The following is a 21,121-nucleotide window of genomic DNA, read 5'->3' on the forward strand; positions in this document are numbered from 1 at the left end:
AGGTGGATAGTGATATTCTGCAAAGTGTAAAGAAAGCGGGGGAGGATCATCATTTTAAAAAAGAGCATTCCTACCCAGTGGGTTGAGGGGAAGGGTCTGCCAGTTCTTGAGGTCTGCCTTCATCAGAGCGACCAGGGGTATGACATTCAAGGCCTATTCAAGCTCATTCAGGAGGGTAACCCACACGCCCAGGTATTTGAACGATTGCCTCCGGAGGGGAATCACTGCCTGCCAATCAAAACACTCCTGAGAGGGGTGCAGAGGGACCAAGGTTGATTTTGCCGGGATAAGTTGGAGCCCCGAGACACATTCAAATGCAGAGAGAACCTCCAGGCATCTAGGGCCGGAGCGGTCCGGATACGCCAGGTAAAGCAGAACGTCGTCCGCATAGAGAGCTATCGTATCGACCTGGCTCAGGTCCCAGGCCCAACCCCGGAGGAGAGGGTCCTGACAGATGAGCGCTGTCAGGGGTTCCATCACCAGTGCAGATAAGAGCGGTGGAAGTGGGCAACCCTGACGGGTGCCTCTCCGGATCGGGAATATCTCAGAAAGTTCACCATTAATGAGGACACAGGTTGCTATAAAGGACCTTGATCAGGCGGCGGAAGGGAAGGCCAAAACCCATCTTCTCCAGTACATCCTCAAGGTACCTCCAGTCCACCGTATCAAAAGCTTTCTCGAAGTCGACGAAAAGCAACGCCAGATACGGGGTCAGTTGGTGATGGTTGGCCATGGCCAGGTGGAGGCGGCGAATACAGTGAGGGGTGCCCCTGGTGGGCATATACCCACATTGGTCAGGGTGGACCAAATCCGGCAGAAAGGGGCGGAGTCGCTGAGCTATCACAGTGGCAAAGATCTTAATCTCCGTGTTGATCAATGAGATTGGGCGATAATCTGCACACTCCAGGGAGGGCGGCTGCATCTTCGAAATGACCACAATAGTGGCCACATCGGTTTCAGGCGGGAAGAACCCCTCCTCCACCACATGGTGGAAGAGCTCCATCAAGTGGGGGACCAGGTCATCTCGGCAGGCGGCGTAATACTCTTGGGGGAACCCGTCAGGTCCGGGCGTCCTGCCTGGATTCAACAGGGAAATTGCCCAGTGAATTTCTTCCGGGGTAAAATGCAAATGCTACTTACCAGTATGCATCTGTTCTTGGCATGTAGGGCTGCTGACATTCATATCTGTGCATAGTCCGCCACCTAGTGTTGGGTCCGGATGATTGCACATTGTTGTCCTGGAAGAGTCTTCGAAGTATCACGAGATAGGTGGCTCCTCCCCTGGACTACAGTGCGCATGGGCATCGCCTCCATCCCCAGATTGTTTTTAGCCATTGGCAGAGATGGAGTGAAGAAAGTGAGTGATGACCATGCTATGAGCATATGTGTATATGAATGAATACTGCAGCTGCTACAGGCGCCGGGGAGGAGGGCGGGCGATATGAATGTCAGCAGCCCTACATGCCAAGAACAGATGCATACTGGTAAGTAGCATTTGCAGTTCGAGGCATGTGGGCTGCTGAATTCATATCTGTGCATAGAATACATAGCAGTCCCTCCATTAACGGCGGCCGCCCGTGCCAGCTGCAGCAGTTTGAAAAAGCGTTTTAAGAACAGCCTGACCAACAGCTGCCTGCTGTCTGGAATGCACGTCTACACAGTAGTGCTTAGTGAAGGTATGTGTGGTAGACCATGTGGCTGCTCTACAGATGTCTTCCAAGGGAATGTTACCTAGGAAGGCCATAGAGGCCCCCAACTTCCTAGTGGAGTGGGCCCTTGGTGGGATAGTAAGAGTGCGCTTAGCTTTAGCATAACAGATCTGAATGCACTTTACTATCCATCTCGCAATCCCCGCTTTGGAGATTGCATTTCCCTTGTGTTGTGTGGCAAAAGCAACAAAGAGTTGTTTGGTTTTGCGGAAATCTTTTGTCCTGTCCACATAGTACATCAAGGCCCTTTTCACATCAAGAGTGTGGAGCATACGCTCCGCCAGCGTCTCTGGGTTTTGGAAAAACACCGGCAATTCAATTGTCTGGTTCATGTGGAACTGTGAGACTACTTTTGGTAAGAATTTAGGGTTAGTGCGGAGCACCACCCTGTTAGCATGTATTTGGAAGAAAGGTTCTTGGATGGTGAGCGCCTGCAGCTCGCTCACCCTCCGCAGCGATGTAATTGCTACTAGGAACGCAACCTTCCAAGTCAAGAACTGGAGCTCACAAGAGTGCAGTGGCTCAAAGGGAGGACCCATCAGCCTTGTAAGAACCACATTGAGGTTCCATTCTGGAGCTGGTGGGGTCCTTGGTGGAATGACCCTTTTGAGTCCTTCCAGAAAGGCCTTGATAGCAGGGACCTTAAAAAGTGACAGGTGCTGCCTATTCTGGAGGTATGCTGCCATGGCAGACAGGTGAATGCGGATGGAAGAGTACGCTAGATTACATCGATACAGGTGAAAGAGGTAACATATGATGTTCTGAATGGAAGCATCTAGCGGGTCAATGCTGTGGTTCACACAGTAGATGACAAACCTCTTCCATTTAGCCGCATAACAAGCTCTTGTAGTGGGCTTCCTTGCCTCCCGAATGATGTCCATACAATCGGGAGGAAGATTGAGGTAGCCAAACTCTAGGACTTCAGGAGCCAGATCGCCAGGTTGAGCTGTTGCGGATCTGGGTGCTGAATGTCGCCATGGCTCTGCGTCAGAAGGCTGGGAGTGAGATGAAGCCTCTGATGCGGTGCCACGGAGAGTTCCAGAAACGTGGTGTACCATGGTTGGCGAGCCCACGTCGGAGCAACCAGGATGAGCGTCATCGAGTGTTGCCTGAGCTTGCGTGCCACCAGCGGTATCAGAGGCGCTGGTGGAAAAGCGTACGCAAATCTGCCTGACCAGTTCATCCACATCGCATTGCCCTGTGATTGGGGGTGTGGGAACCTGGCGGCGAAGCTTTGGCATTTTGCGTTCTCCTTTGTGGCGAACAGGTCTATCTCTGGATGACCCCACCTTTGGAAGTACGGTTGGAGTACTGATGGATGTATCTCCCACTCGTGCATCTGATGGCTGTGCCTGCTGAGCAGATCTGCCATTTGATTGTCCTTGCCCGGGAGATGCTCTGCCATGAGGAAGATGTTCCTCTGAATGGCCCACTTCCACATGCTCTGAGCCAGGTGAGACAGCTGTGGTGAGTGTGTACCTCCCTGTTTTTGGATGTAGTACATGGCCGTCATGTTGTCCGTCCGGATCAACACGACCTTGTTGCACAGATGTACTTTGAACGCCTTTAGGGCCATGAAGATTGCCATCAGTTCCAACACATTGATGTGCATCTTCCTTTGCTGAAATGTCCACAGTCCCTGCACAGTGTAGTGGAGTACATGCGCTCCCCATCCCTGGAGAGAGGCGTCCGTCGTCAGGATGATCTGTGGGACAGGCTCCTGGAATGGTCGGCCCTTGCAAAGGTTTTGTGGATTCCACCAATGCAGAGAGTTGTATGCCCGACCGCTCACCAACACTAGGTCTGTCAGTTGCCCATGAGCCTGAGTCCACTGACGTGCAAGGCACTCCTGAAGCGGACGCATATGTAGTCTCGCGTGCGGGACAATGGAGATGCAGGAGGCCATCATGCCTATCAACTGCATGAACACCCTCGCTGGAAGCGAGTGTTGGGGTCTGAATCGTTGGATCAGCGCCTGGATACTGGCGATTCTCACTGAATTGGGCTGCGCAGTGGCTGCCAGAGTGTTGATAGTTGCGCCCAGATACTGTCGCACGTGGGCGGGCTGGAGATGGGACTTCGGGTAGTTCAGAGAGAATCCCAGATCGTGCAGGAGGTGAATGGTGCGCGACACGTGGTCTACGCACTGCTGTTCCGTCTTTGCCTGAATAAGCCAATCGTCCAGGTATGGAAAGACATGGACGTGCTGGCGACGGAGATGCGCCGCCACCGTCGCTAGGCATTTTGTAAACACTCTCGGTGCCGTGGTGACCCCGAACGGCAGGACCCTGAACTAGTAGTGCTGGTCTAAAATCTTGAATCTGAGATACCTTCTGTGGGAAGGATGCAGGGGAATATGAAAATAGGCATCCTTCAGATCCAGCGTTGCTAGGAAGTCCCCCTGTTGAAGCAGGGGAAGCACCTGCTGCAATGTGAGCATATGGAAGTGCTCCGAGTTGATGTACCAGTTCAGGGGCCTGAGGTCCAGGATCGGCCTGAGTGATCCGTCCTTTTTGGGGATTAGGAAATACAGGGAGTAAACCCCCGTTCCCCGTTCTTGCAATGGAACGAGCTCTATTGCCCCTTTTTGCAGCATGACCAGAACTTCTTGCTGCAACAAGGTCAAGTGCTCGTCGGACATAGCACGGGTTCTTGGCGGTATGTCCGGTGGAATGGACGTAAGTTCTAGACAGTACCCGTACTGGATAAGAGACCTCACCCACCTGTCCGTGGTGATGGATCTCCACGCCGGCAGGAACTGTTGGAGTCTCCCCCCGACAGGTGTCGTGTGATCGGGGGGAAGTGACAAGACGTCACTGCTTGTTGGTGGTGGTGGACCTGGATGCATTGTTTCCACGTCCCCTGCCTTTGATATTGTTGCCTCTGTAGCCACCTCTGCCCTTGTTGTTGTTATACGAGGACTGGGAGCTACCCTTGTAGTATTGTGTGGATTGGGATGCCTGGCCCCTTGAGGTGCCTCTTGAGTTGGAGCGGCGAAAAGAACCACCCCGAAACTGCTGGCTTTGTAAAGCTCCCATAGATTTGGCAGTTTCAGTATCTTTCTTCATTTTTTCTAGGGAGGCATCCACCTCTGGGCCGAACAGATGGTCAGGATTCACTGTCTGCCCCAATATTGTGGTCTGTATGTCGGGTTTGAACCCTGAAATTCGAAGCCAGGCATGACGTCTAAGTAAAACACTTGTATTGATGGCCCTGGAGGCAGTGTCTGCCACATCTAGGGCACATTTGATGGACGCATTCGTAATGAGTTTACCCTCCTGAATGAGCATCTCCCCCGCCTCTTTATACTGGTCAGGCAAGTGTTGAAGGATGGCCTCTAATGTGTCATAATGGGCCCTATCATAACGTGCGAGCAGGGCTTGAGTGTTAGAGATCCTCCAGATGTTTGCTGCCTGTGCAGCAATGCGTTTGCCTTATGCCTCAAAGATTTTTGACTCTTTGTCAGGGGGAGGAGCGTCACCAGTCGTTTGCGAATTTGCCCTTTTTCTAGCGTTGGAAACCACCAGGGAGTCCAATGGCAAGTGTCCTTTAATATAAGTGGGGTCCGTGGGCGCCGCCTTATACTTCCTGTCGATGCGAGGATTGACCACCCGCGCCCGGGTGGGCTCCTTGAACACCTCCTGTGCATGCTTCAGCACTCCTTTAAGCATTGGAAGCGTCTTGACTTGCTTTTCGGCGACTGAGAAGGTGTCGACCAAAAAGTCTGCATCCACTGGATCCGAGTGGAGCTCGACGTCATGGTTCGCCGCAGCTCTCTCTATCAGTGCATTGAATGCCGCCGAGTCCTCCGTCGGGGACGTCTTTGCGGCGAAAAGTTGAGTGTCCTGGCCCGACTGCGGGTCGTTTGCGTCGTCTCCTGCTGTCCAGGGCACCTGCTCCTCGTCCGGATCCGAGTACGCAGGATAGGTGTACTCGGCCTCTTCCTCGTCGACGTCAGGCACTGGGGAATGGGCCGGCGAGTGTTCCAGGGCTTGTGGAGACAGTGGTTCCATCAGAGCCGAAGAGTCCGCAGAGTACTTTTTGCTCTTGAGTGGAATCTTAAAAGGTTCCAAGGTCGGCTCCGATGTAATCTTCCTCTTGAGGAGCGACAATTTTCCCGTGTTGGCGTCGATGTGCACCTCACGACGTTCTTCCACCGCGAGCGGCTGGAGCCGAAGCTTTGACACCACCAAGGCAGCCTTCGGCGACAAGATGTCCTGAGAGTGTCCGCTCTGCTTAGGCGCGAAGGCCTTCGGCGCTGACTTGGGAGGAAGGGTAAAACGAATGGGCGTTTGCCCCTTGGCAGGCTTCGTCGTGGGCCTAGGCCCCACAGGGTCCTGGCTGGGCACCGCAGCCTGCTGGATCCGTCGTAAGGATTCTCCCACCCTCTTTGTAAGGGATGCCGAGGGCTGAAACGACTCGAGCGACTCTTCGTCTTCGAGAGCGTGTTCGACGGTAAGCCTCTTCTTCGGCGCCGACGCCCCATGGCCTGGCGCACTGTCGGCGTGACGCTTTTTAGAAGCCGTCTTCGGGTCCGCGACCCCTTTCGGTGCCGACGCCGCCGCGTCAGATGCCTTAACCTTCGGCGCCGACCCAGATGGCTTTGGGTCGGCCACTTTGGCGCGGCTCTTCTGGTCAGCCATTTTGGCGTGGCTCTTCAAGTCGGCCATTTTGGGTTTCGTGGAAGTTGACGCCTCCAGAACCTTTTTCACCAGCGCCACTTTTGGTTTCGGTTTCGCATCCGAGGGTGCGAGACCAGTTGGCTTCACTTTCGGTTTCTTGGTAGAAATGTCCGTGACCGGGCCCGGAGGCGGGGACGTAGGACTGGTCGTTAGATCTTGGGTAAGGCCCGAAGGCGATCCCTCGACCTGGGCCGTATAACGGGGAGTAACCCCGGAGTCTTGTTGGGGATGCTCTTCGTCCGAGCTATCACCCATTGCGGGACAAGCCCGGTCGTCGTCCCCTACCTCGTCGGAGACTTCGTCATAGGCCTCATCACCCGCGTCGCCGGTCTCTTCCTCGGACGCGGGGCCAGAGTCCGATTCTTGTACGTCGTCTTCTCCCTCGACCGATTCCTGGAAGATGTCATCAGGTGGGGGTGCCGAAGCCGACAATTGAGCCTGGAGCCGATTAGCCCGGCGAATCTTCAAAGTTTTCTTGCTCCTAAATTTGGAACACGCCATGCAAGTGTCCTCACGGTGATCCGGTGACAAGCATGTATTGCACACGGGGTGCACGTCAAGGTGAGAATACTTTGAGTGACACAGCGGACACTTCTTGAACGGCGTCCGCTCCATAGCAAGTGTGTAGTGTAGGCCCGTCCGCGTCGAAGCACGTGGAGGGGCAATAAGAGATCGGAGCTGAGAGTCAGTAAGAAGCCCGAACGGAACAATACCGACGCCCAGCCTAAAGACCTTTTGGTCTCGAGAGAAAGTAGAACAAACTATCGGTCCCGATAGAGGGAACCGAAACACATCCGAACCCGATGGCGGAAAAAAACAATCTGGGGATGGAGGCGATGCCCATGCGCACTGTAGTCCAGGGGAGGAGCCACCTATCTCGTGATACTTCGAAGACTCTTCCAGGACAACAATGTGCAATCATCCGGACCCAACACTAGGTGGCGGACTATGCACAGATATGAATTCAGCAGCCCACATGCCTCGAACGGGTGATCCAAGGTATCCGCTGTCTCCTCCCGGGGGAGACAGGCAGCTGGGTACCGGTCTCCTCCAGCAAACCAACCAGGGACGCGCAGGGAGGGCGAGCGGCGTATAAGGCCGCGTAATAGCTCACAAAACGTTGCGCAGTAGCCGATGACCTTACTTGGTGGGACCTTGAGATCGTCCGAATCTCGGGGATTATACGGTTAGCTCTGGGGTAGGACACTAGGTTGTGGAGAAGTTTGCCATTTTTATCCCCCCATCCATAAATACGTGCCACCGAGGAGCGCCAGAGCATTTTAGCGGACTCCAGTGAGATCCGACGAATCTTCACGGACCAATGCTAGTTGTCTGGAGGAGGCATCTCTACCGTTGGTCAGTTGGACACGTTCCAGCTGCATGGCCGGAGTCTCCAACTACACAAGCTGGCCGGCTTGTTCCATGCGTTGCACGAGGACCAATCCTCTGGCCACACCCCGAACAACTGCCTTGCCGGCCTCCCATAACGTCCCCGGTGAAGGGACCGAGCCCATATTAGTGGAGAAGTAGTGACATAATTCCTGCCCTAGGGCTTCCGGTCCTCGGAAGCTTGTTTCCGGTCCAGGGAAGGCATGGCTTGGCAGTTCAGGCTGGACTGTTCCCATGAGGCACAGGGTCAGACTGATTTGCATATAGCCATGTCTGAACTGGGGTGGCAGAGTGGGCTAAAGAACGGTGATGGATTAAACCCAGATCTTTTGACTGGGCATGAGTGTTTGATTGGTTCAGATGCTCCGTCCATTACCACCCCCTTTTGTACCGCTTTTGGCCACCATAAGTGTGGCAGGGTATGCTCAGACGTGAGTCCCTTGCTCACTTTGCCACTGGATTCAAGCAAGCCGGGCTGAAGACGGCTGGAATGCCAGAAACCGGTCCTCGGAAGCTTGTTTCCGATCCAGGGAAGGCATGGCTTGGCAGTTCGGGCTGGACTGTTCCCATGAGGCACAGGGTCAGACTAATTACCATATAGCCATGTCTGGACTGGGGTGGCAGAGTGGGCTAAAGAACGGTGATGGATTAAACCCAGAACTTTTGACTGGGTGTGAGTGTTTGATTGGTTCAGATGCTCCATCCATTACCACCCCCTTTTGTACCGCTAGGGATTCCACCAGCGCAGAGTCCTGCAGGAACCAGGCGTTCAGCCGCCAGGTCGCCCTTGGGCCCACAGCGGAGGCCCCAATATGGAGAGAGATAGGGGAGTGGTCAGATCTCTCTGGGCAATATATCGGCCCCAGACACTAGTTGGCAGTCCATGGTGGGCATTAGAACAAGGTCTATACGGGAGTGGGTATGGTGAGCAGCCGATGTGTGGGTGTATTGCTCCCTACGGGGGTTCCACACCCTCCAGGCGTCGCAGAGGCCCACGGCCGATGACCAGCCGGAGAGGCTCTTCGCAGAGGCTAGCCGATGCGCCGACGGGACGCCGTCACGTCATGAGAGGGCTGCAAGATGGTGTTAAAGTCACCCCCGACAACAGTGAGGTCCTGAGGAAAGGAGGAAATCACCAGGGTGAGGCGCCGAACGGTAGATGCCAGGAGCCCCGGGGGAAAGTAAGTGCACATGAGGTTCATAGGGCGCCCCTCAATCGTCCCCGACATGGCCACGTACATCCCCTGCGCATCAGACTTGGCTTTAGCCAAGGTAAAGGGAAGCCCCTTTCTGAGTAAAATGGCCACCACCCCCCGGGAACCCCAGTTAAAACCAGAATGCCAGACCCGGTCAAACCCGTAACGGGCTAGGAAGTTGCATTGTGAGCCCAGAAGGTGCGTCTCCTGGAGAAACAGAATGTCAGGCATGTGGCGGTGGGCAGCACGAAGGATAGCTGTACGCTACATTCGGTCGAGAAGACCATTTACATTCCAGGAAAGGATGTGGAGACGTCTGTTAAAGGTGTAAGACATTTAGAGAGGTGAGATGTGAATGGTGCGAATGCAAGCGGGAGACCGTGTTCGGTCTAAGGGAAACACCCACCCAGACCCGGGGCCTAAAGATGAAGCTAGAAGAAGTAGTGATGTGTATGTCGACTGTGGAAGCATGTAAGAACGCGCGGCTACCAATGGGAACGAAACGCAGCGGCCCGTAGGCGGCTAAAAGTAACAAACTGTTGGGAGACAACGTCCTCCCCCCTCCCTTGCCCCCCAACTCCCCCCACCCTACACTTCAAAAAAGGAAGCATCGGTCGCCCTGAATATTTCAAACCCACAAAGAGGCGAACTGCTAATCTAAAACGGTTAGCAACAACGAAGTAAGGACATGGCTGAGTCGGACCACCCCTCCATGTATTCGGATAAAATGCTAACAGCTAAAGGCATAGAATGACAATCGTGTGACAAATAGAGAGCATCAAACTCAGGACTTCACTAAAGATCAAGTCCCAACCAGACCACACAGTAGAGCCCGGTAGGAGCATGCTTGTGAGGTCGGGAGCAGTCACATTGTTAGGAAGCCCGAATGTGGAACCTGCGAGTAATGTCGATCATACTCCTTCCTCCACACCAGATCCACGGATCACAGGGCTCCCAGTTAGGTCAGAGTCCGACATGGCCTGTCGCAGAGTTTCACTGGGCCTGGGGAGGCTGCCCAGGTCGATCAAGGAGGAAGCCAGGTGGGGGGAGGTGGATCCCCGATCCGGGGTCTGGACCGGCAAGCGCCGGGACTGCGCCTCCGGCAACCGGGAAACGCCCCCTCCCTCCCCCGGCGGCCGCCTCCCGTCCGAGACCCAGTCCAGCGCCGCTGGGACTTAGGCGCAACCTGGTTTGGCTGCGTTGGGGCCCTCCGGGCAGGAGAAAGGGCGCCCCCGGCAGGAGGGACCGCTCTTCCGTGAGCCAGGTCCACGCCGCCTGAGGGGAGTCAAAGAAGAATGTCTTTCCCTAGAAGATCACTTTGAGCCGGGCCGGGAAGAGGAGCCCGTAGTGAAGGCCCATCGCCCTGAGTTTTTGTTTAACTTCATCATAGGATCGGCATTGTGTTTGCACCTCCCTGGAGTAATCCGGAAAGACCATAGTTTTGGAGTTCTGGAAGTGCAGCGGACCCAGCTCCCTGGCCGCCCCCAGTATAGCATCTCTGTCCCGGAAATTGAAGATTCTAAGGATGATGGAACGAGCAGGGGCTCCAGGTGGAGGTTTGGGAGAAAGAGAGCGATGGGCCCGCTCCACCACGAACCAGGGGTAAAGTTTCTCTTTGGGCATCCAGGAGCAGATCCAGGTCTCTATAAAGGTATCAGTACGGTCCTTCTCCACTCCTCCAGAAAACCCAGGAGGCGCAGGTTGTTTCTTCGCGCTCTATTTTCGTCATCTTCGGCCCTACGGTGTAGCTCTGAGGTCTGCGTCTGAAGAAGGGCCCCCTGGGATTTGAGGGTACCCACGTCGTCCTCCACCGCGTAGATACGAGACTCCGCCTCCATGCTGCGCGACGGGGCCTTGCGGAGGTCTTGGCGAATTAAGGCCACGTCCACCCGCACCTCTCCTATCTTAATTTCTACAGAGACCTGCGACATGCTAATTGCCTGTAGGATGGTTGAGAGGTCTCCCCCGGCGAGACCAGGTACGGCCGGGGGTCCACCACCTGGGCCCCGATCCGACGTAGTAAACTGCTCCATTGTAGTTTGGGTTGTGGGAGCGGGGGCTTGAGTGGTGCAAGACCTGCCCAGGGTCCCCAGGAAGGCAGACAAGTGTGTTCAAGGGGAGGGGGGTGAGGGGAGAGAAGGGGGCGCCACCCGATGAGATGGCAGACTTACTCCCGCACCGAACCGTGGCCCGATGCTCCGCTGTGAAGTCGGTGGGAAGAGATGGGCCTCCAGCGCAGTTCGCCCGGGGCTGTCTGCCGGACTCTCAAGCCCCAGAGATTGGCACACCGCAACCTAGGTGTCCGGGCTGAGGTCAGCACCCCACCGTCCCAGCCCCGGGGAGCACCGAACAACCAGAGTCCACTCAAATCACCCCCAACTGAGACCTGCAGTTCCGCGCACCCCCGCTCTGCGCTCCCAAAATGGTGAAGGGCACGAACAACATCAACCGCCCAAGAAGGAATGTGGTCCTCGGTGCGGCCTTCCTCAAACCAATGCGGGATCACATATGTCCAGCCACCTCCTGCACGAAAGATGTCCTCTTTTTTAATGAACTTGAATTGTGAGACCAGTGAGCCACTGGTCCCATCCTTATGTGCACACAAATTACTCCTCTTAGGGGACAGAGGATTCACACGACACTTTTTAGTTCTGCTGTTGCTATTTTTATTTTACGAATATTTTTCAACAATGTTCCTTATAGTACATTTGATGGTTGGTTTATTTTCAATTACAACATATAACAGGGTCCTTCACATAGATCCAAAGCATTTCGGGCCCATCATTCGGCCCTTCATCAGGGAAAGGACACTACAAAACGTAAAAAAACAAGCAGTCTATCAGTAATTGTTATGTGTGGTATATACATACTGGGGTGAAGAAATGATCATGAGGGGTCGTGCTAATGTTGTATAAAATATTTAAGTGGTCACCTTAAAAACCTCTGTGCCCGTGGGTAAAACAAAAAATACGACGAGGTCTCTTACGTGTCATGTTTGTATTCAGCAAGCGTATTCTGCTCTGTGGGTCAAAGGGTTTAAAGAAAATGTTGTAATGGAGCATATTAAATGCCGTTTAAAGCCACATTGCGGTCGCGCTCACGCGGGAGTGACCCGCTGACTAACCTGAGTGTTCCTCGAGGGCTCGACGCGATTGTTCCGTTTTCGTGAACGTCGGTCAGGACGATTACGCCATTGACCGCTTTTAATCTCTTCATTAAATGCTGATCACATGATCAGTGAAGAGGAAAGATAGACTACTGGTTGAGTTCCTGGTAATCAGTGAAAGTAGACATACATAGTTCTGATCCATACCAAAAGTGGCAGGAATCCAAAAATAAAAGTTACGGGGTCGAAAACTAGTATGTGTGTCTAATTGGGGAAAATTAAATACAGTAAATAAAGAGTGGGAAAAATGGGAGTTAAAGGGATTCGAACCCCACAGCGTGATGGTGGTAAACCCGTGTCTAATCGAGTGTGCTAGTGAATTGTGGTTAGTGTTCTGATCCAATCAGTGACGAGTATCCACAAAGTATATGTAGACAACTACTATAGTGACAGGTGAAAAATACATAATAAATGATTATACATTAGTGTAAATGTTCACAGGAAATACTTAGTCGATCTGAGAGCAATTTCAGAGGTAACAAGAAAGTTCTATTCTGTCATTTAAGCCAAACGGCTTCTGTGTAGAAAGTTTCTGTATCCATGTATTTTCTCTCTGGAGGAGAAATTTAGTATTGTCTCTGCCCTCAATATTTGGAATGGTTTCTAGTATTGTAAACTTCATTTGGGAGATGTTGTGTTTTTCTTCAATGAAATGAGTTGCCACTGACTATTTCATATTTTTAAGACGGATGTTAGACTTATGTTCAGTCAGTCTGTTTTTCCAATGTATAGTTTGCCACATGGGCATTTAAGAGCATAGACAACATTGCTTGAGTCACATGTTGCATTAACCTTTAAGTTTTACTTCATAACCTTTCATGGGGTGGTTGATCTTGTTTCCCTTGATAATACTATTACAATTCCCACAGTTTAAGCATGCCTTAGTGCCTGTGTATTTAGTAGTTGTTGCTGGTTTATATTGTACCAATCCCCCTAAATTGCGTGCTCTGGTGAAGGCAAACAATGGAAGTTCCGAAAAGATCTGGTTAAAGTCAGGTTCAAGGTTAAGTAGGGGCCAATGTTGGGATATAATCCTCTTGAATTTGGTGGTGGAGGTAGAATATTTTGAAACTACCACTATGCGGGTCTGTTGTTTTTTCAGGCTCGGTTGTAACAAGTTATTTCTGTCTACGGTTGAGATTTTCTTTTTAGATTCCTCGATAATGTCTTCAGGGTACCCTCTGTTGAATTATTTAAACTTAGCTGTGCATCTACCCTACCATACTAGAGCTCTTTTTTAATGACACAGTAAAGGTGCATATTTAGAAATAAGCAGGTACCTTGAAGATGCAACTGCAGTCTGGCAGGGGAGCAGCATTCTTCTGTGCGAGCCAGGCTTCTCTCGCCACTTCTGATCGGAAGAAGCATCTCTGGACAGGGCTCAGTCACTTCTTTTCTACTGTAAACATCCAAAAAACAGATTTAGTTAGAAAAATTGCTGTATGATGTGAATATTTAGCAAATATATCCTCAATAATATTTTTTCAAATTTGATAGAGTGCATTTTCTGAACTAGAACGAGTAACTTCTGATCAGTTATTTAATTTACTTTGGGCCTATACATAGGGCATACACGTACTGAACTGTTGTACTAAATAGGTGCACCGAACACTATTGAAAGCATATTTTACAGATGTCTAGCTTTGACATTACTTTATTAGTTCCATGCTATTGGAGTGCAATACAAAAGCTTCATTTGGCAATAACTTCCTGATTGAGTATTATAATGTTAAGTTCTATTAATGAGTTTGTATGGTGTGACGATTACCTAAAAGGTGCCCTGGCACCAGGTCTGACGTGCAGACTCTGCCCGAAGAAGGCTGCAGTGAACTACTGAAAAGCCAGGTCTTTAAGGTTTAGCGCAAGATGCTCCTGAAGACATTTCATGGATATTGGTTAAGCAAGGAAAGCATGTTTAGCAATGTAACGCAGATATCTGCTGGACAGCAAGGCTTTACTTTCTCTTTTCTCTTTTATATAGAGAGGCCCTTTAACTGCTGACAGGACAGCTCCGCGAGTTAAACATTCCCAGCTGAGAAACGCAGTGTATCTGCAGGTCACAGCTCTGGATCAATCAGGTCTGAATCAAATCTAGTGAATTTTCAGTGAAGGTTGTGTGAATACCTACTTTTTTATTTGAGATACATTCTTGTGGAGCAAGATGATTAGGTCTCCTGCATAATTTGGTGAGGTGCACCTGAAAACGGTCTCTCCTCATCCGAAAAGTGCCTACCGGGTATACAAAGAACTTGGACCAAGCAAAGGGCCCATGAAGTCTGAGGTCTATCCTTCACAGCAATGGAAGACTGTACATACCTCGAGGCTAGTACAGATCAGCAGGTGGTACGGCCATTAACGGACCTAGAAGTTGGTAAAATTCAGGAACATTTATGCTTTAGGGCCTAGGAACTTGGTGCAAACATGGAAACACAGATAGGATGTGGGAGACATGGGGGTGGTTATAGCGAGTGGAATGGACCCTAAAGGAAAAGAGAGGATCTTTCATTCCTCTCTAAAGAGAGGACTCTAGAGAGCGGAAGAACAGCATCTTAAATTCAGCATTATATTGTTCCAGAGTCTGAAGCAGAGAATAAAGCTGCTTGTATCCTGGATAGTTTTTTATTTGCTTTCAGGGTCTACAGTATTGCTGGAATGTGTCTGTGATTGATGTAGAAGCGGTCAGCGATGGACCTATGTCAGCTAGATAGCATGGTATCTTGAATCATCGGCTTCTCATTAGGTTTTGAACCACAGTGTGAGCTAGAAGCAGCTCCCTACATGTTACATGTAAGAAAGATGTGCTCAATTATCTTTTGAATCATTTCAGACAGGCAGTGAGATGGAAGACTGCAATCTGTGAGGGAAGCTGGTCTTCCTGCCAATGTGTGACCTTACTAGAAAATTTATGATCAAGCGAGAGTTGGACGAGGGGCACTACAGCTCGATTGTGTGACGGAGGCACAGCTGAAACCAGGCCATTTTTATTATTTGCCCACATGGTGTTTGAAGTCTTTTCACTGCAGAATCCAAGCTTCCCTGTCTGCATGGGCTGGATTTGGGATTCAGCAGCTCTGTTCTAAAGGAGAGAACGCTTTCTTTTGGGCGGGTTCTGTTTTAGGTATGCAGTGTGCATCACCGGGGTATTGATAGATGGCAATGTCCTCGTTGGCAAGATGATCACACACGTACTGCAGGTCGAGATTAAAGTATCTGGGCAGGAGTTAAAACAATGAGCCCTCCTACTGGTTACACTTTGGGGGAACAGGTAGTCTGCCTCAGCACAAACTAATCTCTCTTGGAAGGAATGAGGAGAGCCACTGGAGGACCACATCATTCTTGGTCCTGCAAAAAGAAAGGGTGGACAAGAGGGAGTGATCACTTAGAGAGGTCCATGCAGACTGGCAAGCGTTGCTCACTACTGACCTCATTACAGAGGGCTTTGTAAACTTCCCTATGCATGCAACCAACCTGACCTTGAAATGGAAGTCGATTCCTCAGCCATAAACTACACCACATGGCTTGAATCTAATTTTGCTAAGCTAGCCCCCGCCACATCTGTGAAAAAATACAGAGGGACACCATCGGCTCCTTGGTTTTCGGAGGCCTTAAGATTAGAAAAAAAAGCATGTAGGATGCAAGAAAGGAACTGGGGCAAAAACTCTGACGAACTCAAAAAGCATATAAAGCTATTCTTGCAAACTATAAAAAGAAGCTCATCAAAGAGAAAAGTCAGTATTACACGCAATACATTGAAAATGCTGGCAACTCCAGTAAAGAACTGTTTCAGGTCATAAATAAACTTACCACAGTCCCAAAAAACAATACTTTTGGTCATAACCAAGATTTCTGTAACTTGCTTGCCCAGACTTTCAAAAATAAAGTTGATCACATTTTTGGTCTTTTTGACAAAAAAATGTATAATACCAATTATAACGATCAGGATGTTGCTTTTAGAATTCACTCCAACATGCATACTCAAATAGCTACGCTTCTCTCTGCTACTAAATCTGGATCTCTGGATGACCCTTGCCCCCGAAAGATTCTACAACTCGCAAGTTAGTACATCACCGCCTACTTGTCATTAGTATTTAAAAGCCAAATCTGGACACTAGCGATCCTGTTAACTACCGTCCCATATCAAGGCTCCCACTTCCAGAAAAAGTCTTAGAGCAAATAATCAATATTGAACTCTCTAACTTTATCTCAGAAAATCAGCTCTTAGACCACAGTCAGTTTGGGTTCAGGGCAAATCATAGCACTGAGATCGCTTTGATACAAACTATGGAAGAAATACGCATGACATTAGACAGCAGAGGGTAAACTGCTTATAATTTGCTGGACTTGTCCGCAGCGTTCGATACGGTGGACCATGGCCTATTGGTCTACCAGCTGAACACTATAGGGATAAGAAGAAAGGCCCTCATTCTTCTAACATCCTTTTTATCAGGGAGATCCCAAACGGTATATTTAGGTCAGTTTAAATCCTCACCATTTACCCTGTCTTGTGGAGTCCCTCAGGAGCCCTCGTCAAGCCAATGCTTTTTAATATATATGTCTCTGAACTCTCCCCGCTGATCAGAAGTTTCAACCTGAACCCAACATCCTACGCTGATGACACCCAGCTGGTGATTTTGGCGGTAGATAAGGATGTTAATCATTCTCCATGACTGCATGACTGTCCTTAGTAGCTGGTTGAGCAGGCACTACTTGAAACTGAAATTCAAGCAAAACAGAGGTGGTACTGTTTGGTACCCTCTCTTCCCCTTGGTCGTCTGCCTGGTGGCCAGATAACCTGGGCCCACCTCCTGTACCAGTAACAAAAAGCCAAGAACCTTGGCTTTGTCATGGATAAGAAACTTAACTTCGAGACCCAGGTGTCTAAGGTGGTGTTCTCTTTTTTCACCATCAAAACTCTTAGAAAAATCCTCCCTTTTATTCATAGAAACACCAGAAAAATGGTTGTGTCCTCGCTAGTTTTGTCTAAGCTAGACTATTGTAATGGCCTATATATGAATTTTCAGGCCAGATTACTTAGAAAGCGGTAGGCGGCCCAACAGCCCCGGATTGATCCTGGATGTTCCCAAATATTAGTCAATAGCGACCGACTTCCAGGAGCTTCACTGACCCCCAGTTTGCCAACGAGTCAAATTTAAAGCACTCTGCATTGCTCACAAGGCTCTGCACAGAGAAGGTCCAAACTTTCTCTGGAATACATTCAGTTGGCACTTTCCAAATAGATCTCTTCGATCAGCCACTGCCAGCTTGGTGACCACTGTCGGAATTAGAAAGGTGAGCTGGGGTGATAGGAGTTTCAGTCACAGTACAACCAAGCTGTGGAACTCTCTTCCTCTATACCTTAGGACCATACCCACCCTTCTCGCTTTCAGAAAGCAACTCAAGACTTGGCTTTTCAGAAATTAGCTATACCTCCGCGTAGTATGTTTATGATCCTGAAAGCACCAAGACACCTACAGGTATACATGTGCTATATAAGTTTCAATAACATGCAGTTTCCCTCTGCAGCAAGACTGGAACATTAGCTGAGTATTTTTCTCTTGTCATTCAGCCACACCATATAGCATATTAATATTTAATATTAAACAACTTGAGAGCTAGCATTATTGTGAGAGAACTGTTGTTCATCTTTCTTAGAAGCCCAGTGTATGCCAGATGCTCAAGGCGCCAATCTCAGTTGTTTCACAATTAACTCTTCCAAATAAAGTGAATTTACCCAGGCCAACACAATTGTTTGAGAGAGTAAACGGCCTTTACAACACAGGAAGAGCCATGTGTGCAGTAGGCCCGCAAGCTCAACCACACATATGCAGTGCGAGGTCTAGATGCTGAGATGCATGGACCCAGGAACAAGAAGGATCACTGAGGACGCGGTAAGGTAAGTGGGGCTGGGGCCGGGTTTTGGAGGGGTGGGGGTAGTTTTTAATGGTTGGGGGGTCGTTTTCTGGGCTTGGGGGTTAGGGTAGTTGTTAGGCTTTGGTGGGGGAGGGGTCAGGGTAGTGTTTGGGGCTCGTGATAGTGTTTAGGACTTGAGGTAGTGTTTAGGGTCAGGGTAGTTTTTAGGGCTCAGAGTAGCTTTTAAGGCTTGGTGGGGGTGGGGTAGTGTTTAGGGCTAAGGGTGCAAGGGAGAGGCAGTGTTTAGGGCTGGGTGTCAGGGTAGTGTTTAGGGCTCAGTTGGGGTAGTGTTTAGGGATCCGGGTGCGAGGGATAGGCAGTGTTTAGGGTAGGGGGTCATGGTCGTGTTTAGGGCTCGGCAGTCTGGGTAGTGATCAGGTCTGGGGGAGGTTTTAGGGGTCAGGTAGTTTTTAGGGCTCAGGGTAGGGGGGTTGGGGTGTGATCTTTACACACATGCCTTTACCATGATATTGTGTGGTAAAGGCATGCGTCATAAAGGAATACGATGTTTAGATGCATTCGCTGTTGGGGCCTCGTAGTAGGGGTATGTGTGGTTTAGCCATGCGTGCCTCTGTCATACAACCTATTGAGAGGTATAACGAAAAACAAAAGGTAAAACGAAAGGTTTGAAAGAGATTACCATAGTACAAGATGTGTATCGGGCACTGTTGGGCTAAACCTACTGTTGTGCTTTGTCCTACCTTTTCTCCTCCTGACAATGCTCCTCTTTGCCATTGGTTAGAAATGAGTCTCCATCCTGGCCCCTCAGCGGACTTTGCTTTTCATTCTTTGCTTTGGGTTGCTTTTCTCCCACACGATCAATTCCTATCAATGCTGCACACTGGAAAGAAACCAGATCACAACAAAGTAATTTTTCTTGCCAGACTAACTTTATACAACTTAAGTTGTAGTACAATAGAGTCATGTACGAGAAAATTATAAACATATTAAAAATGACAATTTATCACTCTAGGGCCAACATTCATATTGGATACAGTACATGACTAAAATCTTTCGAAGTGACCATATTCTGAACTCTACGTGGATATGCGTTCAAATAAAAGATCTGCCCCTCCATGTTAGAAATACCTCAAACTTGGTTGACTGCCATTGTTTTTTTAATCTTGTTCGCAGGCATTGCCGCCCACAAACGTTTGTAATTTCTAAGCCAAAAATCCCTCTTTGACAATAGCCTCTGTTGAATCTGGAACACGGCATAACCCAATTGTATGCCTCCATAGGAAGGCAGTGGGCATGCTTGCCTACCCACACAAAAATGGCCCAACACGCATCAGGAACAGATGACTAAGGAAGGGTAACATTTCACACCTTCAAGAGGTAACTACAAGCATTGATTTAAATAAGTAAACAATGTCAATAATATAACAGCATTGACGCAGTCAGTAGGTCGTGCCTATTTTTTGGCTTCAACACAAAAAACAGAGAAAAATTAATGTTTTGTTGAAACACGCGGATAAGCATTCACGCACACCATGACCCTGCTAACAGCCTCAATCAATCAGTAGGCATGCATGCAGCATCACGCAAGCGCACGCCTACTAACTAATGGGGGCGTCATTTTCTTTATTTTGGTATTTACCTACCCAGGGTGGTGGATGCCACCGGAAGCGGTAAATAAAAAAATATATATATAATTTTCATGCTAAAACGATGTTTTTAAAGCAGAGTCGGCCGTGAGAAAATGGCAGCTACTGGGCACTTCAAAAAAATGTTAAACACTTTTTTTTCATTCTGTCGTAGTAAGGAATATGCTACTTACCAGTATGCATCTGTTCTTGGCATAGAGGGCTGCAGAGTGGTACATTTATGAATAGATCGCCATCTGGTGTTGGGCTCGGATGATTGCACTTGTTTTTCTCTTGGAGAAGTCTTTTGTCGTCAGAAGACTGGTGACTCCTCCTTTGGGTGCTAGTGCGCATGGGCATCGGCTCCATCCTTAGATTGTTTTGCCATAGTAGGGTTAGATGGAGTAGTATGATAGAATACAGATAGAAATGCCTATGTAGGTGTATCTAAATAAGATAGTGTTGGAACAGACACAGGTTTCCGGGGAGGCTGGGAGGGCATGTACCACTCTGCAGCCCTCTATGCCAAGAACAGATGCATACTGGTAGGTAGCATATTCCGTTCGAGGCATATGGGCTTCAGATGGTACATTTATGAATAGACTATAAAGCAGTTATCTCCCTAGCGGTGGTCACCAGTGTCTGTTGCAACAGTCTGAAATAAAGTTCTTAGTACAGCTTGTCCCACTCTAGCCTGTTGTGTTGTCTGCACATCTACACAGTAGTGTTTTGTGAAGGTATGCAGTGTAATCAAGGTAGCTGCTCTGCATACGTCATCTAGAGGAATGTTTCCTAAGAATGCCATAGATGCTCCTAGTTTACGAGTAGAGTGAGCTCTAGGAGGAACAGTTAATGTCCTCTTTGCTTTTAAGTAGCATATTTGTATACATTTTACAATCCACCTGGCAATGCCTGCTTTAGAGATAGGATTGCCCTTATGTGTAGGAGAAAACGCTACAAATAGTTGTTTTGTCTTTCTGAAAGTTTGTGTTCTTTCTATGTAGTACAATATCGCCCTTCTGACATCTAATGTATGTAGGGCCCTTTCTGCTACCGTCTGTGGTTTTGGAAAAAAGACTGGTAGTTCCACTGGCTGATTGATGTGGAATGCTGAAATTACTTTAGGCAAGAATTTTGGGTTTGTTCTAAGAACCAATTTATTTTGGTGTAACTGCAAAAATGGTTCTTGTATCGTAAATGCTTGCAATTCACTTACTCTTCTGAATGAGGTGATAGCTATAAGAAAAGCCACCTTCCATGTGAGGAATTGTATTTCACACCTATGCATCGGTTCGAAAGGTGGTCCCATAGTCTGGTAAGTACTATGTTGAGATTCCAGACTGGGGAAGGCGGTAGTCTTGGTGGAATGACTCTTTTGAGGCCTTCCATGAAAGCTTTTATTGCTGGTACTTTGAACAGGGAAAGATGTCTGTTTTGCAGGTATGCTGCTATAGCTGCAAGATGCACTCTTATAGAGGTGTAA

General features: G+C 49.3%; 1 protein-coding gene across 7 annotated transcripts in view; it reads right to left on the minus strand.

The window, feature by feature from the left end:
* Positions 1–21,121, minus strand: part of LIMCH1 (LIM and calponin homology domains 1) — an 892,718-nt gene that overhangs the window by 36,524 nt on the left and 835,073 nt on the right. For all 7 annotated transcript variants that reach the window (XM_086962709.1, XM_086962710.1, XM_086962708.1 and 4 more), the window contains 2 exons: positions 18,754–18,893; positions 13,423–13,541 (listed from right to left, as the gene is read on the minus strand). In XM_086962709.1, coding sequence (XP_086818835.1) covers positions 13,423–13,541; positions 18,754–18,893 — 259 coding nt within the window. The remainder of the gene's footprint in view (positions 1–13,422; positions 13,542–18,753; positions 18,894–21,121) is intronic.

This window comes from Lissotriton vulgaris, chromosome 3_1, assembly GCF_964263255.1.
Source record: "Lissotriton vulgaris chromosome 3_1, aLisVul1.2, whole genome shotgun sequence".
Classification (NCBI taxonomy): domain Eukaryota; kingdom Metazoa; phylum Chordata; class Amphibia; order Caudata; family Salamandridae; genus Lissotriton; species Lissotriton vulgaris.